Here is an 18525-nt window from a genome sequence, read left to right as displayed (position 1 = left end):
CCCCACAATACTATGTTATTCCTTCTGTTTCCTTCCTATTCGAACAGTCGTAACTTACCTTTACAGTGGGCATATGGCATTGTAATTATGTAATCTTCCCCTCTGTTTAGAAACATAAGCTTTGCCTTCCCATCCAGCAATGCAGAAAGTGAGTTACCTGCAATTTAAAAGAACAAAACCACTTATGTAAATAATTCTTGATATACACGGTCATTCATCTTATCCTACACTGGCAAAATATGTACACTTAAATGCAGGACACTAATGAAAGAAGTAACATGAGATGCAACTAACCGAGGACCCTGTAAATCATTTACAGCAGAAAGCATGCAGTTCTAATAAATTCTCCTCTGCAAAGCTCTCCTTTGCTCTGGTATTTAGCCCATGTTGCAGAGAGGCCATTAGATTAAGATACTTGCGGGATGCACTACAGAAGAAAGCAGCTCCAATGCTTTAGAACTCTTTCAAGTGTTTCTGTTCTCACAACTTCTCTAACATGTAGTATTCCAAATAAATAATTTCACCAGAAAGACAGAAATAACTTTTAAGAAGTGTTTCAGCAAGTGCAACTAAAGGTAGTACATAAAAGGTGTTCATCTGAACAGAAAACTATTTTACATAGCAATGCTGTTTCAAAGCCTACAGTTGTACTGTCCTTCTGGAGGTTTCCACTCTTGGAAATCTGAGAGCTAGATAAATCAAGAAGTTAGCATTCATACAGACAATTGTTGCAAAAATCATCTGGATGATCAGATAGCTATAAAAAATCCTCATCTGTGAGTGTATAAATATAACTTGACAGCAAAGTGTCCACACATCCTTATAAACCTTTGCTTTTGGAAGAACACTTCTTTAAAGCTGTCAAGATGCCTAACTGATACACTTGTTCAAAGCAAACATTAGTGTGATTTCTCTCAGAAATGGCAGAAAAGGGGAAAACCCCAGAGAGCTAGGAGAGGGAATCAGAGCATACTAGCAGATGCTCCAAAACTTTTTTGTTCTTAACTCTCAACATACACAGAAGTGATTGGGAAAGAAAACAACAACAACAAAACAAACAAAAACAGTGCAACTATGTTACTTGGAAGGCGCCTAGGATTAATGTCTTACCATAAAACTTGGATCGAGCTAGAATGCTGCCAGTAATGCAGAACCCATCCTTCCTATTGCTGACGTGAAAAGCTGACACTGGTGGATGATGGGAGACCTGGAAGAAATAAATATAAGCACAGATGAGCAGTTTTTTTAAGTTAAGCAGCATCTTCAGGAGGTGTTGCACACATCCAGAAAAAGTGTAAAACAGAGATCACAGAACTGAACAAGTTCCTCTGAGCCCTGTTCATACTAATGTTAACGTGAAGGAAAAGTTACATATGGGAGACAGAGTTCTTCTGCAACTCTTCTCCTCCATGCTACATTTTCTTTTCCTTATGCATTTGAGATCACTTTAGGCTGTAATGTACACTATCAGATTTTCAACACAATAAATGATTGTGCAGAACTTTTGGGGAACAACTGAATAACATCCCTGACATGGATGCAGCGACTGAATAAAACAAAGCAAAACAAACCAACTGAACATACAAGAAGCTTTGATTAAATATGGGAAAAAGAATGCACACAAGTCCTTAATTCCTTAATTAAAACTATAAATCTCATACTAAGTGTTGTCAGGCCAGTTTCCTTGTGAGTATTGCCCTTCATTTATCTCCAAAGATATGGAGATAAGACTTCAATTTATTCCTAGTAAGATCATTACCAACAGTCTAGAAATAAAGGAAAATAGGATTTGATTATCTATTTTATGCCCCTTTTGACAGTGGCAACACAACCCATAACAATATTTTCTTACAAATAAGAAAACAAAGAAGAAGAATTCCATGGGAAAGGTCTACCACTGAAGAGACTAAAGTTATAGATGGGACAGCTGCTTTTACCATCTTGAGTGCCTGCCAAAGTACAAGTTAATCTCAGTAAATCTGAAAAGAAAAAAGATCAGTAGCTAGTTTTTAACACTTCCCATTCTGGATGTCTAAACAAAACTGCAATTTCCTCTCACAGAATGAGATAAGAAGAGTGATCCTATGGATGGAGGTGTAAATGGACTGCTGCTTGCAGCACCTGAACATCCAAATACAGTGACTCACCTGTTCTGCTATGTAAAACGTGTGACTGTTCGTCTGAGGATGAAACCAACAGCAGCGAAATGTCTCGCCAAGAATAGGGTTGTATGGCTTTTTTATTCCCTGAAAAGAAAGCAACCAAAATCTGCTATTAATGAAGAGATGCTAGCCATCTTTACAAAGATGGCCTCAAAATAATGTAGTAATTTTCCCCCTTATGTTCTAGATCAAGTCTATAACAAGAATCAAAGCCTAGGAACTGGTTATTACATACATTCTTCTGCTCTAAATTTCTTCAACCAACCCATGGATTAATCTGCTCTTCTCACCGTCTTCATCTCTGATATTGCCTGACCAAAGCCTCACAAGGTGATCAGACTGTATTGTTTCTGTTACTACATGCAGCAGGTAAACACTGATGTGGAAATGTGGCACTGAAGTACTCATAGGCATGAAAAGTCCTGCATCTAAGGATTTATTACCTATTGATACTCAGTTTTGTCTTCTAACTCTCCAATGAAAAATCTCTTAGGTTACCAAAAACTATTTCACATCCACTATTTACTGTGAAACCAAATGCAACTTCAGTTTTAAATAAATTGTCCAAGTCTTCTGAACAACAACATAGGTGAAGTGCCAAGGGAAAGGCAATAAGGAAACACAACAACAGCAGAAGATTTCAATGCCCATTACAACCCAAAGTTCATGCATTCTTTTACCTTTGGCTTTTTGTAGAAGCCAGACAGATACCACCTCAAAACCTGCTTCATTCGACAGTATGGATCATCTTCAAGGACAGCCCTGCAGGACAGAACATAAACTGTTCTCTCACATGCTTTTGAGAGACACATCACACATCATGTTTATTTTATACCAGCACAATTATCTTCAATAGTTCTTTCCTAGTACTAAATGGAAGTAACTTCTGTGCTGCTGCCAATGGGAAAAGCTGTCTATTAGCACAAACTATTTTTCAGTAATGTACTTTGTAAAACACATAACCTCTTAAAAAATGTCACTCCTTTCTCTGCACTCCTGCAAAAAGCCTAGGAAAGTCTCTGAAGTGTATTGCATTTGATTTGATGGAAGTTCAAGTGTGTTCATGTGGGACTGACTCTGGTTCATGCTAACAGTACTGTGTAAGTCATAAAAATAAAAATTCTAATCTCATCAAAAGCAAAGACCTTTGAAGCTGATGTGCTACATGGCCTTTTCCAATCCTTTGAGATTTCATACAACAATTCAGATTGTAGTGGGCTTCACAGAGTTGTCACATCCAGATCTTCTCCACTCAAAGATGATGTGGAAGGTAAAACATAACCAATAGATTTCCTGGTATTTCCAACCACTTAGTCAGATTTCAAAATCTACAAGGTTAAGTTACTACAAAATCCACTTAGAAAGAGCAGCTGTACCTCAAACATATTTATTAAAGAAAACCTTCAAACCTCTTAATTTTTTTCCAGATCTCAGTCCTGAGGAGGACCATTTCCTTAACTTCGGATGTGACCAATACCAGAAACAAAGTTTGAAAATACCATGGTCCTAAAATTATTCAGAGGCATTGGAATAAGCAGAAGTAACTAGTGTTACTGTTTGAATACTGCACACATTGGTTTGAAATCCATAAAGCATATCTCATTGAGAAAAACAGTTCTATCTGCAAAAATAACATTTACTATTTTCTACTCCTGTGCTCCCAGCAGGTCTCTGCGCTCAATCATGTTAAAAGATGCTTCTTATTTATCAACCAACAAAATTGTGCTGCTTTTGGGGACAGAAATGCTTGACAGTTCTGCTGTTTGCTCTGTATGTGAGTACACCAAAAGGTGGCAAAGATCTGTTGTGAGATGCTCAAAGCAACGAGCTGAATTCCCTAGGAAGGTGTGGAAAGGATGTGCTGTGCAAAAGCAGCTTTGTCTGGAATTTATCTGTTTCCTTGCCTTTCATGGGCAGAAGTCCCACTGAAAAGCAGCCAGAGCCTGAGTTGAATGACACTGAATTCCAGTGTGTTATTTGAGCCCTCACCACACAAGCACACCCCAGCCAGCGTCAAACTAACACATTTTCACACAGACAAGTGATGTGCCCACACCAGGCAGGCTTGCTCTGCTTACTGGGAAAGCAGGTCAGCATGGTAATAGTAATCAGAGAGCTTGTTCAGGAATGAGCGTGGCTCCAGGATGAAGGTGGGCAGCACCACCCGAGACAGATCCATGCCAGGCCGCAGCTGCTTCAACAGGATCCACATCAGGTTCTTGTTCTCCTCCGAGACAGTTTCTGTTTGAGATGATTCACCTGTCTACATAGAAAAATGGAAAGCTCAGAGCAGAAACAGGAAAATCACTTCCTGCAGGCGCATTTACTTGGATGGTTCAGGCTCATGCAGGCATACTAGCTCTGGTGGAAGGGTGAATGTTGAGCACAGCAAAAAAAACACATCAGCTCTGGGTGAAGTGAATTCCCAAAACACTAAAAGGAGTGGTACAGAGAGCCCCGAGGCTCTGTATAAGTTGGCCCAAGGAGAGGACAACACATTTGCTGTGCTCAGCCCTGAGCAGCTGCCTCCACACACCTTTGGACTTTGTTATGTGATGGACCAATCTGAGCCACCATTAACTAAGGGGACTCCACACCCCATCAGAGGTGTGGATGTGCCCAACAGTGTGACAGCATCACTGCAGCCATGGAGTGCATAAAGAAGCTCCTGTTAGTCCCACTCTCAGCAAATGAGGGACTATAAGATATACTCTGTTATATGTGCTGAAAAAAATAGGAGATAGGTGAGTACTTAACAGAAGACTGAAGCAGCCCTCAAGTTCAAAACAGGACAAACTACTAGTAGGATAGGAATAGCAAAGACACCACTGACAGGTTGTGTGCACAGCCTACATCTCCCTCAGTGCTGCTTAGTCCCCTACACAGCACAAGCACAAGTAATGGGAAAAAAAAGCATTGAGGATTGCATTGTGGTTTCAGTAATAACTTAATTATAACTCTGTAGCTCATCATGGATTTACAAGAGGTGACACTGAGGAACATGTTCAGTGGGCATGGTGGTGATGGGCTGATGGACTAGATGATCTTAGCAGTCTTTTCCTACCTTAATGATTCTATGATTTTATGATTCTGATAGTTAAAACGTGAGGGAATGGGCCTTTTAAGGCAGTGGTGAAAGAAAATTAAACTTTGAGAGATCAATATCATTTTAACGCAGTTGTTGATTATCTAGACTATTGTCTAACATCCACCCTAGCCATCAGAATTTAACAGTGAAAGAGAATACTTGTAATTAGGAATTCTACTGGTTTTAGGCAAGAGATTCCTATGAGAAAAAGGGCAAATCTCCATTTCTGGAACACACTCTGGTTCAGGAAAAGACTCATAATGTATCCCAACGGGAATGCAGATGGTGTATATTACTAAATACTCATTTTCACTATGAGCATCCCCAGCGCCATCTTTTTTGGCTACAAATCAGCCCTTTTACTCATCATGCACAAATATACCAAAACAACTTGTAGGCTGCAGGGAGTTTCAGGGTGGGGAACAACACAGCTCTTCTCATTTCATTGCTTTTCCTCTCTTGTACCATTCTTTTTGTGACAGTCTGATGCAATAACAGCTTGAACCTCCAATGTGTGGAGACCATTAAAAAACACAGTACCACAGCGTCTTCTAGAGTGTATAATAAGCATGGGTCTGCCTGAACTGTTATTATTTATCCAGGTTTCAAGTGTGCGTGTATTGGTAACATAAACCAATGCCCAGTTGAAATTGCTATACAGAGCAAATCAGTGCAGAAGGGGAGAAAGGAAAGGAAAAGGAGTGACCGAAGCATGAGAATAACCTCAGGACATTTCTAGTTTGTTTTTCCCTCAAGTACCTCACCCTCAATAACCCCTTTTAAAACTAGCTAGAACTAAAACTTTCATAGTGATCTACTGACTGAAGAGGTGTCTTTTTCATATTCTAGGCCAACTTTTGCAATCTGACACTTGTCTCTGTCTGCAAACTTTTACTGCAAACAGGGCCGGACTGGTGCATATGCCCACACAGATGCACAAGCACACGCCTTTCCAATGCATACAGATGTACATACATACATGCACATCTTTCAAATGAGCTTTCATAGCCATGATGCAAATTTAACAGTGATAGTATGTGCTGTGCTCCTCTGAACCTGAGCTGTACTCAGAGAGACAGAGGCAGAGTCAGATTAAGAAGCCAGTTAATGTCATTCACTTGATACATCTGAGCCCACTACTGACAGCAAACAGCATCACAGCACCCAATTTACTTTTCTTTATGGTGCTGTCACTGCTAAAAATCCTGCCTGATCCGCATTTCTCTGGGGACATAGCCCCATCTCCTGGCAAACGGGGGGAACCCAACAAAGTACCTAATGGCCAGGCTACGTGGGAATTCCTGCTGTGTGTCTGGGTGGAGTCTGATGGGAGATGCACAGAAGGGGAGATGGGTTTTATTGGTGTCTCTGGTCAGTAATTCTGTTTCCAAATACAGTTTCTATAGCGGCGGCTTGCACCTCACCCACAACACTTGTAACCCCAGCAAACACACAGGGGAAAGAAACAGCTTTCTAGGAAAGCAACTTTCTTTGAAGCACAGACATAGGCAAGGGAGTGCTCCAAGCACTCCTGGTGCTGGAGAAGGGCTCCTCTGCTGCCTGAATGCACTGATTCATACCCCATAACACCCCATAACACACTGACTTCCTTCAGTTGTTCTCTTGCTGACTTTCTTAGAGATGTCAGTGACAAAGGCTCTTTATGGAACCTTCTGCTGTTAACAGACATGAGAAATGGCTTTCCTATGAGAAATGGTCACTTAGGAATCCATTATGCTCCATTAGGACACGCAGAAAGGATGTTTCATGCATAATAAAGAAAAGAAAAATATCAGATTTTGTGCCATGCAAAGACTGAACTCCTAATTGGCCAGGACACATGCCCAGAATAATATTTCCCCCTCCTGCTGGCTCCATAAAGCACTGTGCCAATGCTATGCGGCTCTTCACTGCAATAACTGGTTACAGCAATCGTTGATGCTGGAGACATGCCAAAGCTCAGCAGTGAAGCTGCTCATAATGCATAATTATTAGAGCACATGATAATTCAACATAATTCAGCAGAAAGCTGTACATTGCTTTGTCTGTAAAACACTGGAACTCACAAAGCTGGTTCTTAACTGCCATGCATCTAGAAGGCTGGATAACAAATACTATTGACAGAGATATATTAAAGGATCAGGCAGTGGTGACTTCTTTTCCCCTTTACCTCCCCAAATTCTTCATAGATCTGTTCAACGTAAGTTGTCCCTTTCCTTTCTGGAGAAACCTCTCCATGGATCTCTGACTGATCGCTCTCGCTTTCATTTGTCTTCCGGCTGTTCTCCTGTGTTTCATTCTCCGATTCTTCCACGTTGTCTCTCTCAGACTTGTCCGAAAAAGCATCATTTTCCAACTGGTGGTGGTTCTCCAGGGCTGAATCGTTCAAACTGAAACACACAGTTCATTATTCACTTCAATAGCATCTACAGAGCCAGCATACTTCAGGCCTTTTAGATAGGTGAAAACATCTCCCGGGACTCAAAACAGAGTTTGCAGCCCAGGAGAGCCCAGCATGTGGCTTTTCTGAATAGCAGGGTTTTATCACAGAAACAGGGAGACATTTCCAACCAAAAATCTCTCTCCGAATGGCACTTTGGAAAATCTGCCACGGAGTTCCACTGTGTTGGCCTTATGCAAATTGCCACCCACTCTGTGCAGGAGCCCACATACAGAAGGGATACAGAGCACCCACTAACAACTGTACACTGCTGACTGCAGAACTGAAGCGTGAATCAGGAGACATTCTTCCTTGTACGGAAACAAATCAGAGAAAGATATCATATGGGAAAAATATGAAATTATGAAATACATTTTCTTTTCAGTATTACTGCTACTTTATTTCAGCAGATGGTGGTCCTAAATCAGCCCTACATTAGAAAAGGTTGATTTAAAAATCATTTGAAGGAAAGATTGTCACAAAATCACACACAAGTCAACATGGTAAATGCACTGCCCCCAAATAATGCTATATGGAAGAACTCAGAAGCAAACACTGGCAATTACACATAGCAAGAATACACAGATTATAGCAGCATCAAGAAAAAGCATGGAAGGAGTAAGCCTCATGCTCAGTGTACAGGCCTTATAGGATAAGGAAAGGGCTAAAAACTCTCTCTCGTGTAGCATCTCCATTTGAAAAAGCAGATGCAGTTCCTGCAACAGGTAACAAACATGACTAGATAGAGGTTAGACCCTGAAAAGAATTCATTTAATGCCTGTCTCTCCAAGGGATACTTAGCATGGCATTTTGCTTTCCCTATTCAGACACATCTTCACACACATAGCTATTCCATGGCCTAGTCCAGATTGCAGATTCTTTCTTATCCAAGTCTTCATGCAACATTGTTCTCAGATGGAACAATAAGAGAAGAATTTCAGCATTTACAAGAGGTTTCAGAGGATCAAAACAGGCCCTGGATCTTGAAGAGCTTTGTTACCTCCTAAAGCCCACCTTCTTCTCAAAGCAAGCTTTCTCTCCTCACCAGATGAGAGCTCTGACTCTTCTGGGCACATTCCAATTTTGGTTATAGATTAATGCTGAAAGTTCCCATCCCTTGTTCTACCCTCCTGGTTCTCTTGTGGGCAAGCATTTTTGTTTGTTTTTTTAATTTAATTGCTGATTATTTTAAGATAAATAGACATCGCTATTTAGAGACAGGTTTTTAAAAAATAATTAAAAAAAAGAAGAGTCAGGACACAGAAAATTGTTATCAGCTTTTCAGATGATCTCAGCATGTGATTTTTATCGCACAAACCAAGCCACACTGTGGTATTCACAGCTCAGTTTCCAGAGGAGCCCAACAGGCTGAGTTCTTTTGAAAGTGTCATCTACAGCTTTCTGTGCCTTCAGAAAATCTCTTAACTCCATTTGCATATGTATCTGTGTATATGTCTCCATGTGTATAATATAAAAACTACTATGTTTTCAATTTTTAGCTTCACTTTAAAATAAACCTACAATCATAGACCAGAAAGTCAATGACCCCTATACTCCAGCCCTAATAAGTTGCTTTTAGACATTACATATCTGTCTAAAAGCTCTAGTGCCAGGGTCTCACTTCTTTGTTATAGGTAGTGACTTTCAAGTGTAACGACTGATAACCAAATACAATGAAATTCTGGAGTACAGCGTGGGCATGAGTTTAACGTGACAAAGAGGAAGAAAGGTAAGATCTGTCAGAGCAATTATCCCATGATTCCCTGGCACTGATACTTTCTGATGGTAGGGCAAGTATTAGTTGTGGACCTTCAAAACCTAATTTATTCCTTCATTTTTCAATTATCAGTTAAATACGTTTATGGTTGCTATGCTCCCTCACCCAGTCAAAGTTTTCTCCATGGAGTACGTACGCTTGAAAAAGTTTATTATAAAGCTTATGGGTCACGGCTCAGAAGCAGCATGTTTCTATTTCATATTAGTAAGGAGAGCATATGTTTTTAAGTTTCATCTGCCTCACATTTCCTCTACACTTTCTTCCCACCCCAATTCTTTTGCAAAAATATTTCTTTAAAAGATTCCAGATTTAATCTGAGGGGAGATTAAACTGATATGAAATCACACTTCATTGTGCTGGATTATTCACCAGCCACAAACAAGGCAAGACTTAATATCCCAGAGCCAAGGAGCTGCTCCAGGAAGCCAAAGGGAAAACAGATGTTCTGAGGAACAAATTTGAGATGCTGAAGTGAAGCCAGAACTTCTACTCCTTCGAACAGAGTTATCAGTAAATATGTACAATATGAGAAAAATTCAACCCGCGAGCTTGAACTAAAACCAATGTTAAGATTTCTCAGAGGCTTCCAATGGGATTTGGACCCGGTTTGAAATGCTAGAAAGGAATGAATATACCAGAAGTCAAGAGCAGACTTCCATTTTACTCATGAGCATGAATGACTCGGCATCTTTCACAGCATACACTGTTTCAGCATACTGGATCTGCCATATGTCAGTGCTTTACTTTCCAGTAGAGCTCCTGGAAACTTCAGTCAGTGACCCGCACTTCTTTGGGTTTAATGCTGCTCATCTACACAAAGCAAAAAAATAAATTTGGCTCTCATCAAACAAGGAAACAAGCCAGATTCCTTGGACTGGGGGACACGGAAGCAGCAAGAAACACAGCTTCATATGAAGAGCGTCTGATGCCCTAAGGCTTCTTGTCTAAAAATCTCAGTTTTGCCCAGTACTTTAGTTTTTGATTCACAGGCACAACTTGCCTGTGAATAGTTCTTTTCCTTTCATGCTACTAAGGACATAGATTTCAAAATCACCATATAATCTTGACTTCTCTCCCAGCAGGAAAAGAAGCAAAGCAGCCAGTAGACAAATGCAGCTTTGGCTCAAGTGAGAATTCGCCTTTGCCAGTTTTCTTGGGTTTTGTTCTCTCTATAATATCCATCATCTCCCTTTTTTTCCTTTTTGTTTCCTTGACAGAGTAGTTTGGCTAATTTGAAGATGGAGTTAAATGTAATTAACTGCCCCCCTTAACAACAGCGTGCCAGTTTAATTGGTACGGCTCCCTGTAGGGAAGGCGTTTAATTAGAATGATTGAATCCCTGTGACGAAACCACTGTCAGTGGCAAACTAAAAATCCCTTGTTCAGCATTTCCACAGTTTAGGTTTTATTTTCACCCTCAGTTAAATGTTCTTTATTCCACCAGGGACAACAGAAAGTCATTCCTCTGGGCTTTAAGCACTGCAGAAAGTCTGGGTACACATTAAAGCCAGTGGTAAAAGTCAGAAAGGAGAGTGAATTGTCCAGACTATCAGATGCCAAACTTCCAGATTGAACTAGACTTAGCTAAAATCTGAGTTTGTCAGAAAAATCTGGTTCCAATTGTGGGTACCCTGTTCTGCCCAAAACCCTGCCATGTGTGCAGAGCCTCAGTCCCATTCAGAGGGCTTTTACTGTCGGATAACTGAGTGGTGAAGCAGAGGCACCATTTAAATGTCATTTAAGTATCGTATGTTAGAGAAGAAATACTTCTGTGCAGTTTTAACTCTATCTTCTGCATTTTCAGAAGCCATGGGTCTGACTGTAACTTCTCAGTGCTGTAGGCTCCCTTTTACTATTAATACTTCTATACACTCAAGCATCAGCTGAAAAAAGTCCACTGCATTCACAGCAAGCACAGTTCTGAAAGCCTCTTTCTTACATAGAAAAAAATTAGAAAGTGGGGTATTACAGAAGATGCCCGAGAAAAACAGCAGTATTTGCTCACCTACTAGGGCAACACAGGCACCATAGCAGTACATCTGATTTCCTTCTCTTCACACATTGCTCCTCAGAAAAGCTTGTATTCAAGTTTTAGCTTAAAAAACAACAACAACAAAACCAACAACAAAGAGCAGGTCTGGAGAATGCACACTGGGAATACCAGAGCCTTTCAAAGTAAAGGCCAGACCAGAACGCTGCCATTTAGCTTAGGTCCCATGGGACCAGTGATACCTCTACAGTCTGCAGAAGACTCAGATCCCTGCTGTTGTTACACTTGTAACAGTACAGAAGAAAATCACCCAAAGGTGAGATTCCACTCTGTGAGACATCATCCATGCAAAATGGCAAGTGTTGCTACCCTAAAAACTGTCTAATCAATGGTTCATGGTTTGAGCCCTAAAAGTTAAATTCCTATCAGCAAAACTAGAAATAGACACTACATCTCCCAGTTCCACTCCAAGGGCCAAATATCTATACCAGGGCTATTTTTGAGCTTGCCTATTTATCTAAAAGCAACAGATAAAGCCCTTTCTTCTTTTAAATGCTTTGAAGTCAGTTTTTCCAAAATGCTGCAGCATTACTAGGAATATGAATAGGGCACATTTTTTCCCTTATGTAAAAATGTATCTGAGGCATAATGGAAGAAATAAGAAACCACTCAAAACCCCTGTAGAGAGAGAAAAAGTAATTATAAAACTAAGGATGCAGTGTGTGCACACTGCTGACATAGTACTATTAGCAAAGAGAAACACATTATTAAAAAACAGATCAGACTCAGAGCCATATGTGCTAGTCAACCGACAGACACTGTAAATGATTGTGTCTGCCTAACTACAGGTCTACTTCAGTGACTAGACTGCACTCTTTACTCAAGCAAGCCATTTTCATGGAACTACCTTTAAACAGCATTTTGATTCAAGAAGGATACAGAAGAAAACTGCTTACTGTATACATGAACTCAACTGAGGTTCCTCCCAAGCACCAGGTGACAACAGATTCCATATTCTCCAAACCCACAGATTTCTGATGGATGCAGCAGAAGAATACACAGGCTATTTTTTTATCTGGGTCTTCTTAATGGGCTCTGGTTATGTAACACTAAAGTTGACAGGATGCCCAAGCATGACCCACCCAACACTTTTCTCTCTGTGCATTAAGAAGTGAGAGCCCCATCTTACTGGAAGAACTCCTGGTCCGAGATGGTGCTTGTGTGCAAGATGTTGTTGAGCCCTGCATGTGCAGAATCACTCGAGCCATTCATTTCTCCATCCTTTCCCTGCTTGGAGGCACTGAGCCGGAAGAGGCTGGAGCAACGCAGGGCAAGTTCCAGAGCATCCAGCCAGCATCGGCCTGTGAAAATAAGGGACATTGTTGAATCACAGAATCATAGAATTGTAGAATCATAGAGTGGCCTGGGTTGAAAAGGACCAACATCCTGCTGTGTGCAGGGTCACCAACCACCAGACCAGGCTGCCCAGAGCCACATCCAGCCTGGCCTTGAATGCCTGCAGGGATGGGGCATCCACAGCCTCCTTGGGCAACCTGTTCCAGTGCCTCACCACCTTCTGTGTGAAAAACTTCCTCCTAATATCTAACCTAAACCTCCCCTGTCTTAGTTTAAAACCATTCCCCATGTTCCATTAAGGATAGGAGAGTAATTAAGGACAGGAGAGTAATTAAGACACTCATACACTGCTTCGAAAGCTTCTTACCTGGGAGCAAAGCTTATTATAACTCAGGAATTCACTGTGTACAATAACCTATGTTACATTTTTCATCTCCTTAATCCTCTGGCTATCTTGTCCTCCTCCCCAGTGTGTAAGCACTGAACTAGAAGTCGACTTGCAGGTTGCACACTGGGTGTAATGTTCTAACAGCAAACACTCCAAAGAAGAACCAGGAAGATCAATACTGCCAGAGTGATTAACAGTGGGGGAAATTGCTTGTCAGGCTGTTTATTTTTCCCAGTCCCTCAGACAATCAGGATGAAGTGTCAGCTTTTCTTACCATGCTCTAAAAAAATCTGTAACTGAAGGGCCTACTTTACAAATACAAGAAACTGTAAGTTTGGTGCAGAGATGAGATAAACTATGTCTAGCCTTACTGGATTTTCTTAAGGCCTGCACAGAAACCACAAACAGGAACCCAAACTGAACCTTGGATCCTTTTCCGATGATCCACACAAATTCACAAAGCATTGTGGTAGTGCTAAACATCACAGTGCTGGAGCCTTTGTATTCTTGAACGCACCTGAAAACAGCCTGCTACTTTAATGTGGCCAGGGCACCTGCAAATTGGCTGAACATTTAAGAACTGAGGTATCTAGGGAGTTATCTCTAATTTCTAGCATGTAAAACACAGCTCTTGATTACACTCCTCAAAATACATTTTGCAATAATTAGAAGTGTTCTTGAGAGGCAGGGAAGAAAACAAAGGGATTTTTGCTCTAGCAGCAGCAGCTGCTACAAACTGGTTGCTCCTGGACTGTATCCACCTGGAGGTTCCATTTGGGAAATGTTTCCATTACATTTGATTCCACCACACACTAAGCATCATGCATATGCATTAATCTCACTGGGATCCAGCTGATCTCTTGGGCAGAATTCCTATCAACTTCAATGTGACTGAAATTTGGCTCTACAAGATCAATGAGAGCTTCAAAAAAAATAGCTCATGTATACAAGGAAATGTTTAAAATTTGAGTAGCTTTTAGAGCTTACTTTGGTACAAAGCTATAAACCAAAAAGAGAGTAAAAACTCCAGAATTTTGCAGAATTCCATTTGAATACTGAGCCCCAAACACCACAGAGCTCAGCCATTCATTCAAATTTCAACCCCTAAATTCCTTCTGTATCAGCTTACGATTTAATAATAAAACCATACATAATGGTAAACTAAAGATTAGGAATGTTGAAGGCTGTTGGAATTGATTTCACACTATTTTGTATTTTAAAAATATTCTTGCACGAAGGCTTTACATACAGAGATTTATTCTCTTCTTGCCATGTGGAAGATTTGCATGCATAACCCATCAGAGTTAATGGCTCTGCTGAGAACAAATTTATTCTCTTCTACACACCCCTGCTAACCCATCAAGATGGAAACTTGTTTCAGGTTACTCCATACAAGTGATTACACTGCTACTTGTGCTCATCTTCTTTGACTTTCCTCTCTCCTTAACTTTTCTTTTCCTGTCCATGCAGAGTGATGACTGCATCATTTGGAAACACTGCAAATGTCAAGATATTTTTATGTCCAATGGGCTTGTAGAGATAGATGCTTTGATAAAGAGCAGTAAGGGAGGTCAGCTCCTCAGCTCTCTGCAGCACTCCTGCACAGACATTCTCTTGTGACAATCACAACAATGCACTGGCTATGTTTATGCTTTCTAACAGGGGTGACAAGAATGCCCCAAGTCTCCTCCAAGCCAGCACCTGGCCATCTCCCATACTGTGCCCTGCAGCTTAACCCTCCCTGAAGCTGGAGGCACAGCTGGCCACCCTGCACTGCCACTGCCATAGGCATTCACTGGTACCAACACAATGCTGAGTGTCCACCACATTGCCACAAGAAACCATTACATGACATGCTTAAGTTTTATATTATTTTAGATGAATCCCAGGAAGTGGTCATGAGTAACTTGAACCATTTTGGAAGCCGAATTCAAGGAGTTTAAATTAAAAAATAATAATTAAAAAATTGTTTAATTTAATATTCCAATGCAGCGACACAAAGCTTTAGAGGAACAGACATTATAAGAATGAACCATGCGTTAGCATTCAGTATTACTTCTGCCCCACAGCACATGGAAACTGTGTCAGAGCCTGCCCTTGTATTCACTTCTAACAGAAAGCGAATTCAAGCAATGCACAGAAACCCCAAGCTAAGATTTCAGCCATCAGGTGGTGCTGTGAATCTAAACAAACACATATCACACAAACACACACACACGCAGACAAAGACATAGGATTTCCTCTGCACATAAAAAGGTTAAATTCTCTGCAAGTCAACAGTGTGTTAACTTTACAATTAATTTTACAGTACAATGCTGTAAAATCATACCCTCTAAGTTTAGGGGACTGTGCACAAGATAAACCTGCTTCATTGCTACAGGCCTACATGAAATATTTTACATTTGAGTGATCTTGCTATTGAGTAACATTCATCTTTATTGTGAATATTGCATGAAAAATCTATCATCTGGATTGCTTAATTGCTTACATGAGGTGTCAACTCCCTCCCTCAGGAAATGCAGAAGGAGAAAAAAGCATGTGATCACGATAATTGAATGGTCATCCACAGTCATGGTAGTCTGCATGAAGGCTTCACAGACTTTACTTTTCACATTTTCTAATTCTGAATGGTTGACTCAAGACATATTCTTTTTGTATGCGAGGTGCTTGGATCAGAGAAAGATGCAGAAGGTTCCCTCAGAGGGGAATGGCAGCCCAATATGATCCATATAAAGGAAGCAAAACAGAAATGCAGAGGAGTTAGAATGATAGCCTTTCATCCAAAGCTAACAGTTCTCAGTGAGAAAAACAACAGACAGGAAAGACATCCCATCTAGAAAAGGTTCCCTTCTCTGAAGGACAAAGTCAGTCCCAGTCAGGTCGCTCACACTGGCAGCAAGAACAAGGAAGACATCTCATATCACCCATCTTTCAGCACCTGAACTGCTCGGGTTTGGGTTGCCTAGCCAGCCTTGGCTCCATCCAGGAGCAATGGGAGAAGAGCGATCCCTTGAACATGGCAGTTCCTCAAAGGCCAAAAGCAGTTATCTGTCCTACTAGAGTACTTGCATTAGCTCAGGTTCCCGTTCTTTTCTGGAGCAGCTGCTCTCCTTGCTCTGACAATTGGTTTGAGTTTCCATTCCCCTACATCACTTCAGCAGATGAAGATCATTTGGCACGTGGCATCATTTAGGTTTTTTTCTTTGATACATGTGTCTACAGCCATGACTGATAATTTCAAGAAGGAAATTCTTTGCAAAATCTGCTAAACACAGCTGGGTTCCAAAGTTCCTTCCTTCTTGAAAGGTTTTGAAAAAAACCTAATAAAGGATGTGTAAAGCTGTGACTTCTCAAAACCAAAGCTGAACACACATCTCTGTTTTGAAATCTTCAGGCCTTGTAGCACAGCAGCCTGGAAAAGCAACCTGCAGTCCTCTGAGATGATTCACGCAGTCCAGCTGAACGGACAAGAAGCACTGCTTCTCCTTGCAGGACACTTTCTGTATCCACAGGGCACTGCTGGCAGCGTGCAGAAACCTAGAGGCTACAAGGCTGAATAGGAGAAAACAAGTGCTTGCACCAACTCTTTTTCTTCTTGGACAAAAGGAACTACTAAAGCCAAGTGACAAAAAACACTTCTACCCCTTGGAGAAAACAATGGTTGCTTATGCAGCTACACCAGTCTCAGTTCAAGGAATACCTTCAGTATTTCCTAGCCTTTAAACAGATCTTAAATTACAACAACCATCCTACAGAAATACAACAACAACAAAGCAGACAATACTGGAAAAACAAAGCTCTTCAGTTCTCATCATTCCATTTAGAACAACTCTGAATTTGATGTGCTAGATCTATCTGCCACATTCTGGAGCAGCAGATCACAGAGGAGCCAGCCAATGTTCTCTCAGCACTCATCAATAACACAGATCTGCTTGAGGTGGAATCATATCATGGCACAGAGAAATTTCAATCTAGGATTAAACTTTGCGTTTTTGTAGCTAGAGAACAGCTGAGATTAATTTCTTGCCAATTAAGACTTCAAAAGCCTCACACCTAGTAACCATACATTATTCCAGACAGGCATCACTCAGGGGTGTTCATTTCTCTTGAATTATTAAAGTCATCCAGCTTTTGGCCTCATGCCTCACACCTACAAGATAAATGCTTTTCAAAATCAACCTGAAGTAGACTGCCACCTGGAAATGATGAATACTTGCTCAAGTGCACACAAATCACGGATGCTGAGGAAGACACAGATTTGGTTCAGTCAGTGAACATTAAGGTCACAGTATCCAGCTGACTGCTTCTTATTTTGTGGTATCACTTGGGTGCCTATGTATATGATTTCTTGCACTCTGGCTGTCAAGATGCAAGGATGTCATTCCTCAGTTAGCTGCAGGTGCAGTGTATGCACCAAGCTAAACAAAGTCAAGTTGCAAATGCCTGGATTTTCAAGTGCTGTGAAAAATCTGAGGAATGTGAAGGGCAGACATAAAGCTAACAAGGCAATTTCTAATTTTTTCCACCACTCCCAGGGTCCGGTGGTGTATTGCACTGTGGAGATGATTTCAAATAGCAATCTACCTCTTGGTTCACTGCTTCTGTGCATGACCCTTATTTTAATAATGTAATTTAATCCCCAGATCAGAGCACCCATTTTGGAGGAAGGGCTGAGTGCCTAGCAAAATCTATAGAAATAATGACACCACAAGCCAGAGCATCAGGTTTTACACACCGCTCTACCCACACAAGGCTAACCAAAATTTGCCTGGAGGAAGGGACAGACATAAGCAATGAAATGCAAGTGTAGTTTATAATTCCACCGTTAAGCCTTTAACCCTTGGTAGCCTGCCACTTTGAGCTTCCCCAGTAACCCTTTCAGTAGCAGTGCCTATGGCAAGGTGGAGATCTAAGATACGAGATACATACAACCAGGTAACTCCAACTGCTTTGGAATTGCAGGGCACTGACTTGGGGATCTCAGGAACAGCCCCGGAATGGTCCGAGCAGGAAGTTCGGAACGTGTTTCAATTACTAATTCTAAGTCGCTCATCAGCATAAGTCTGAAATGAATACATAGTCACTGGTTCGGAAAAAGCAATTTCCTTTTCTGAAACTGCTAAGAAAGAAAGACCCTGCGTTTGTACAGGTTGGGCCTTGCGGGCTGATTTGACCTTCCAGATGTCTTTAAAACACATCACAAAGCAGACTGCTGCTGGCGTCTGTGAATGTGAAATTCAGTGTAGCTTGGCGGTAGTTCTGCAGGCTGTGCAGAAGTCAGGACCTTAAATCCTACCAGCATTCTCTCACAGATGGTACAGCAG

General features: G+C 41.1%; 1 protein-coding gene across 1 annotated transcript in view; it reads right to left on the bottom strand.

The window, feature by feature from the left end:
- The window catches only part of OSBPL5 (oxysterol binding protein like 5), a gene marked incomplete at both ends in the record, with an annotated part of 160799 nt that overhangs the window by 13452 nt on the left and 128822 nt on the right, over window positions 1-18525 (bottom strand). Inside the window, 7 exons of the mRNA XM_079537607.1 lie at window positions 59-157; window positions 1111-1207; window positions 2148-2246; window positions 2843-2924; window positions 4241-4425; window positions 7421-7640; window positions 12647-12818. Coding sequence (XP_079393733.1) covers window positions 59-157; window positions 1111-1207; window positions 2148-2246; window positions 2843-2924; window positions 4241-4425; window positions 7421-7640; window positions 12647-12818 — 954 coding nt within the window. The remainder of the gene's footprint in view (window positions 1-58; window positions 158-1110; window positions 1208-2147; window positions 2247-2842; window positions 2925-4240; window positions 4426-7420; window positions 7641-12646; window positions 12819-18525) is intronic.

Source organism: Tetrao urogallus (assembly GCF_951394365.1).
Source record: "Tetrao urogallus genome assembly, chromosome: 6".
Taxonomy (NCBI): domain Eukaryota; kingdom Metazoa; phylum Chordata; class Aves; order Galliformes; family Phasianidae; genus Tetrao; species Tetrao urogallus.
Note: the sequence above shows the minus strand (reverse complement) of the source record. Positions and strands in the feature narration are given on the sequence as shown.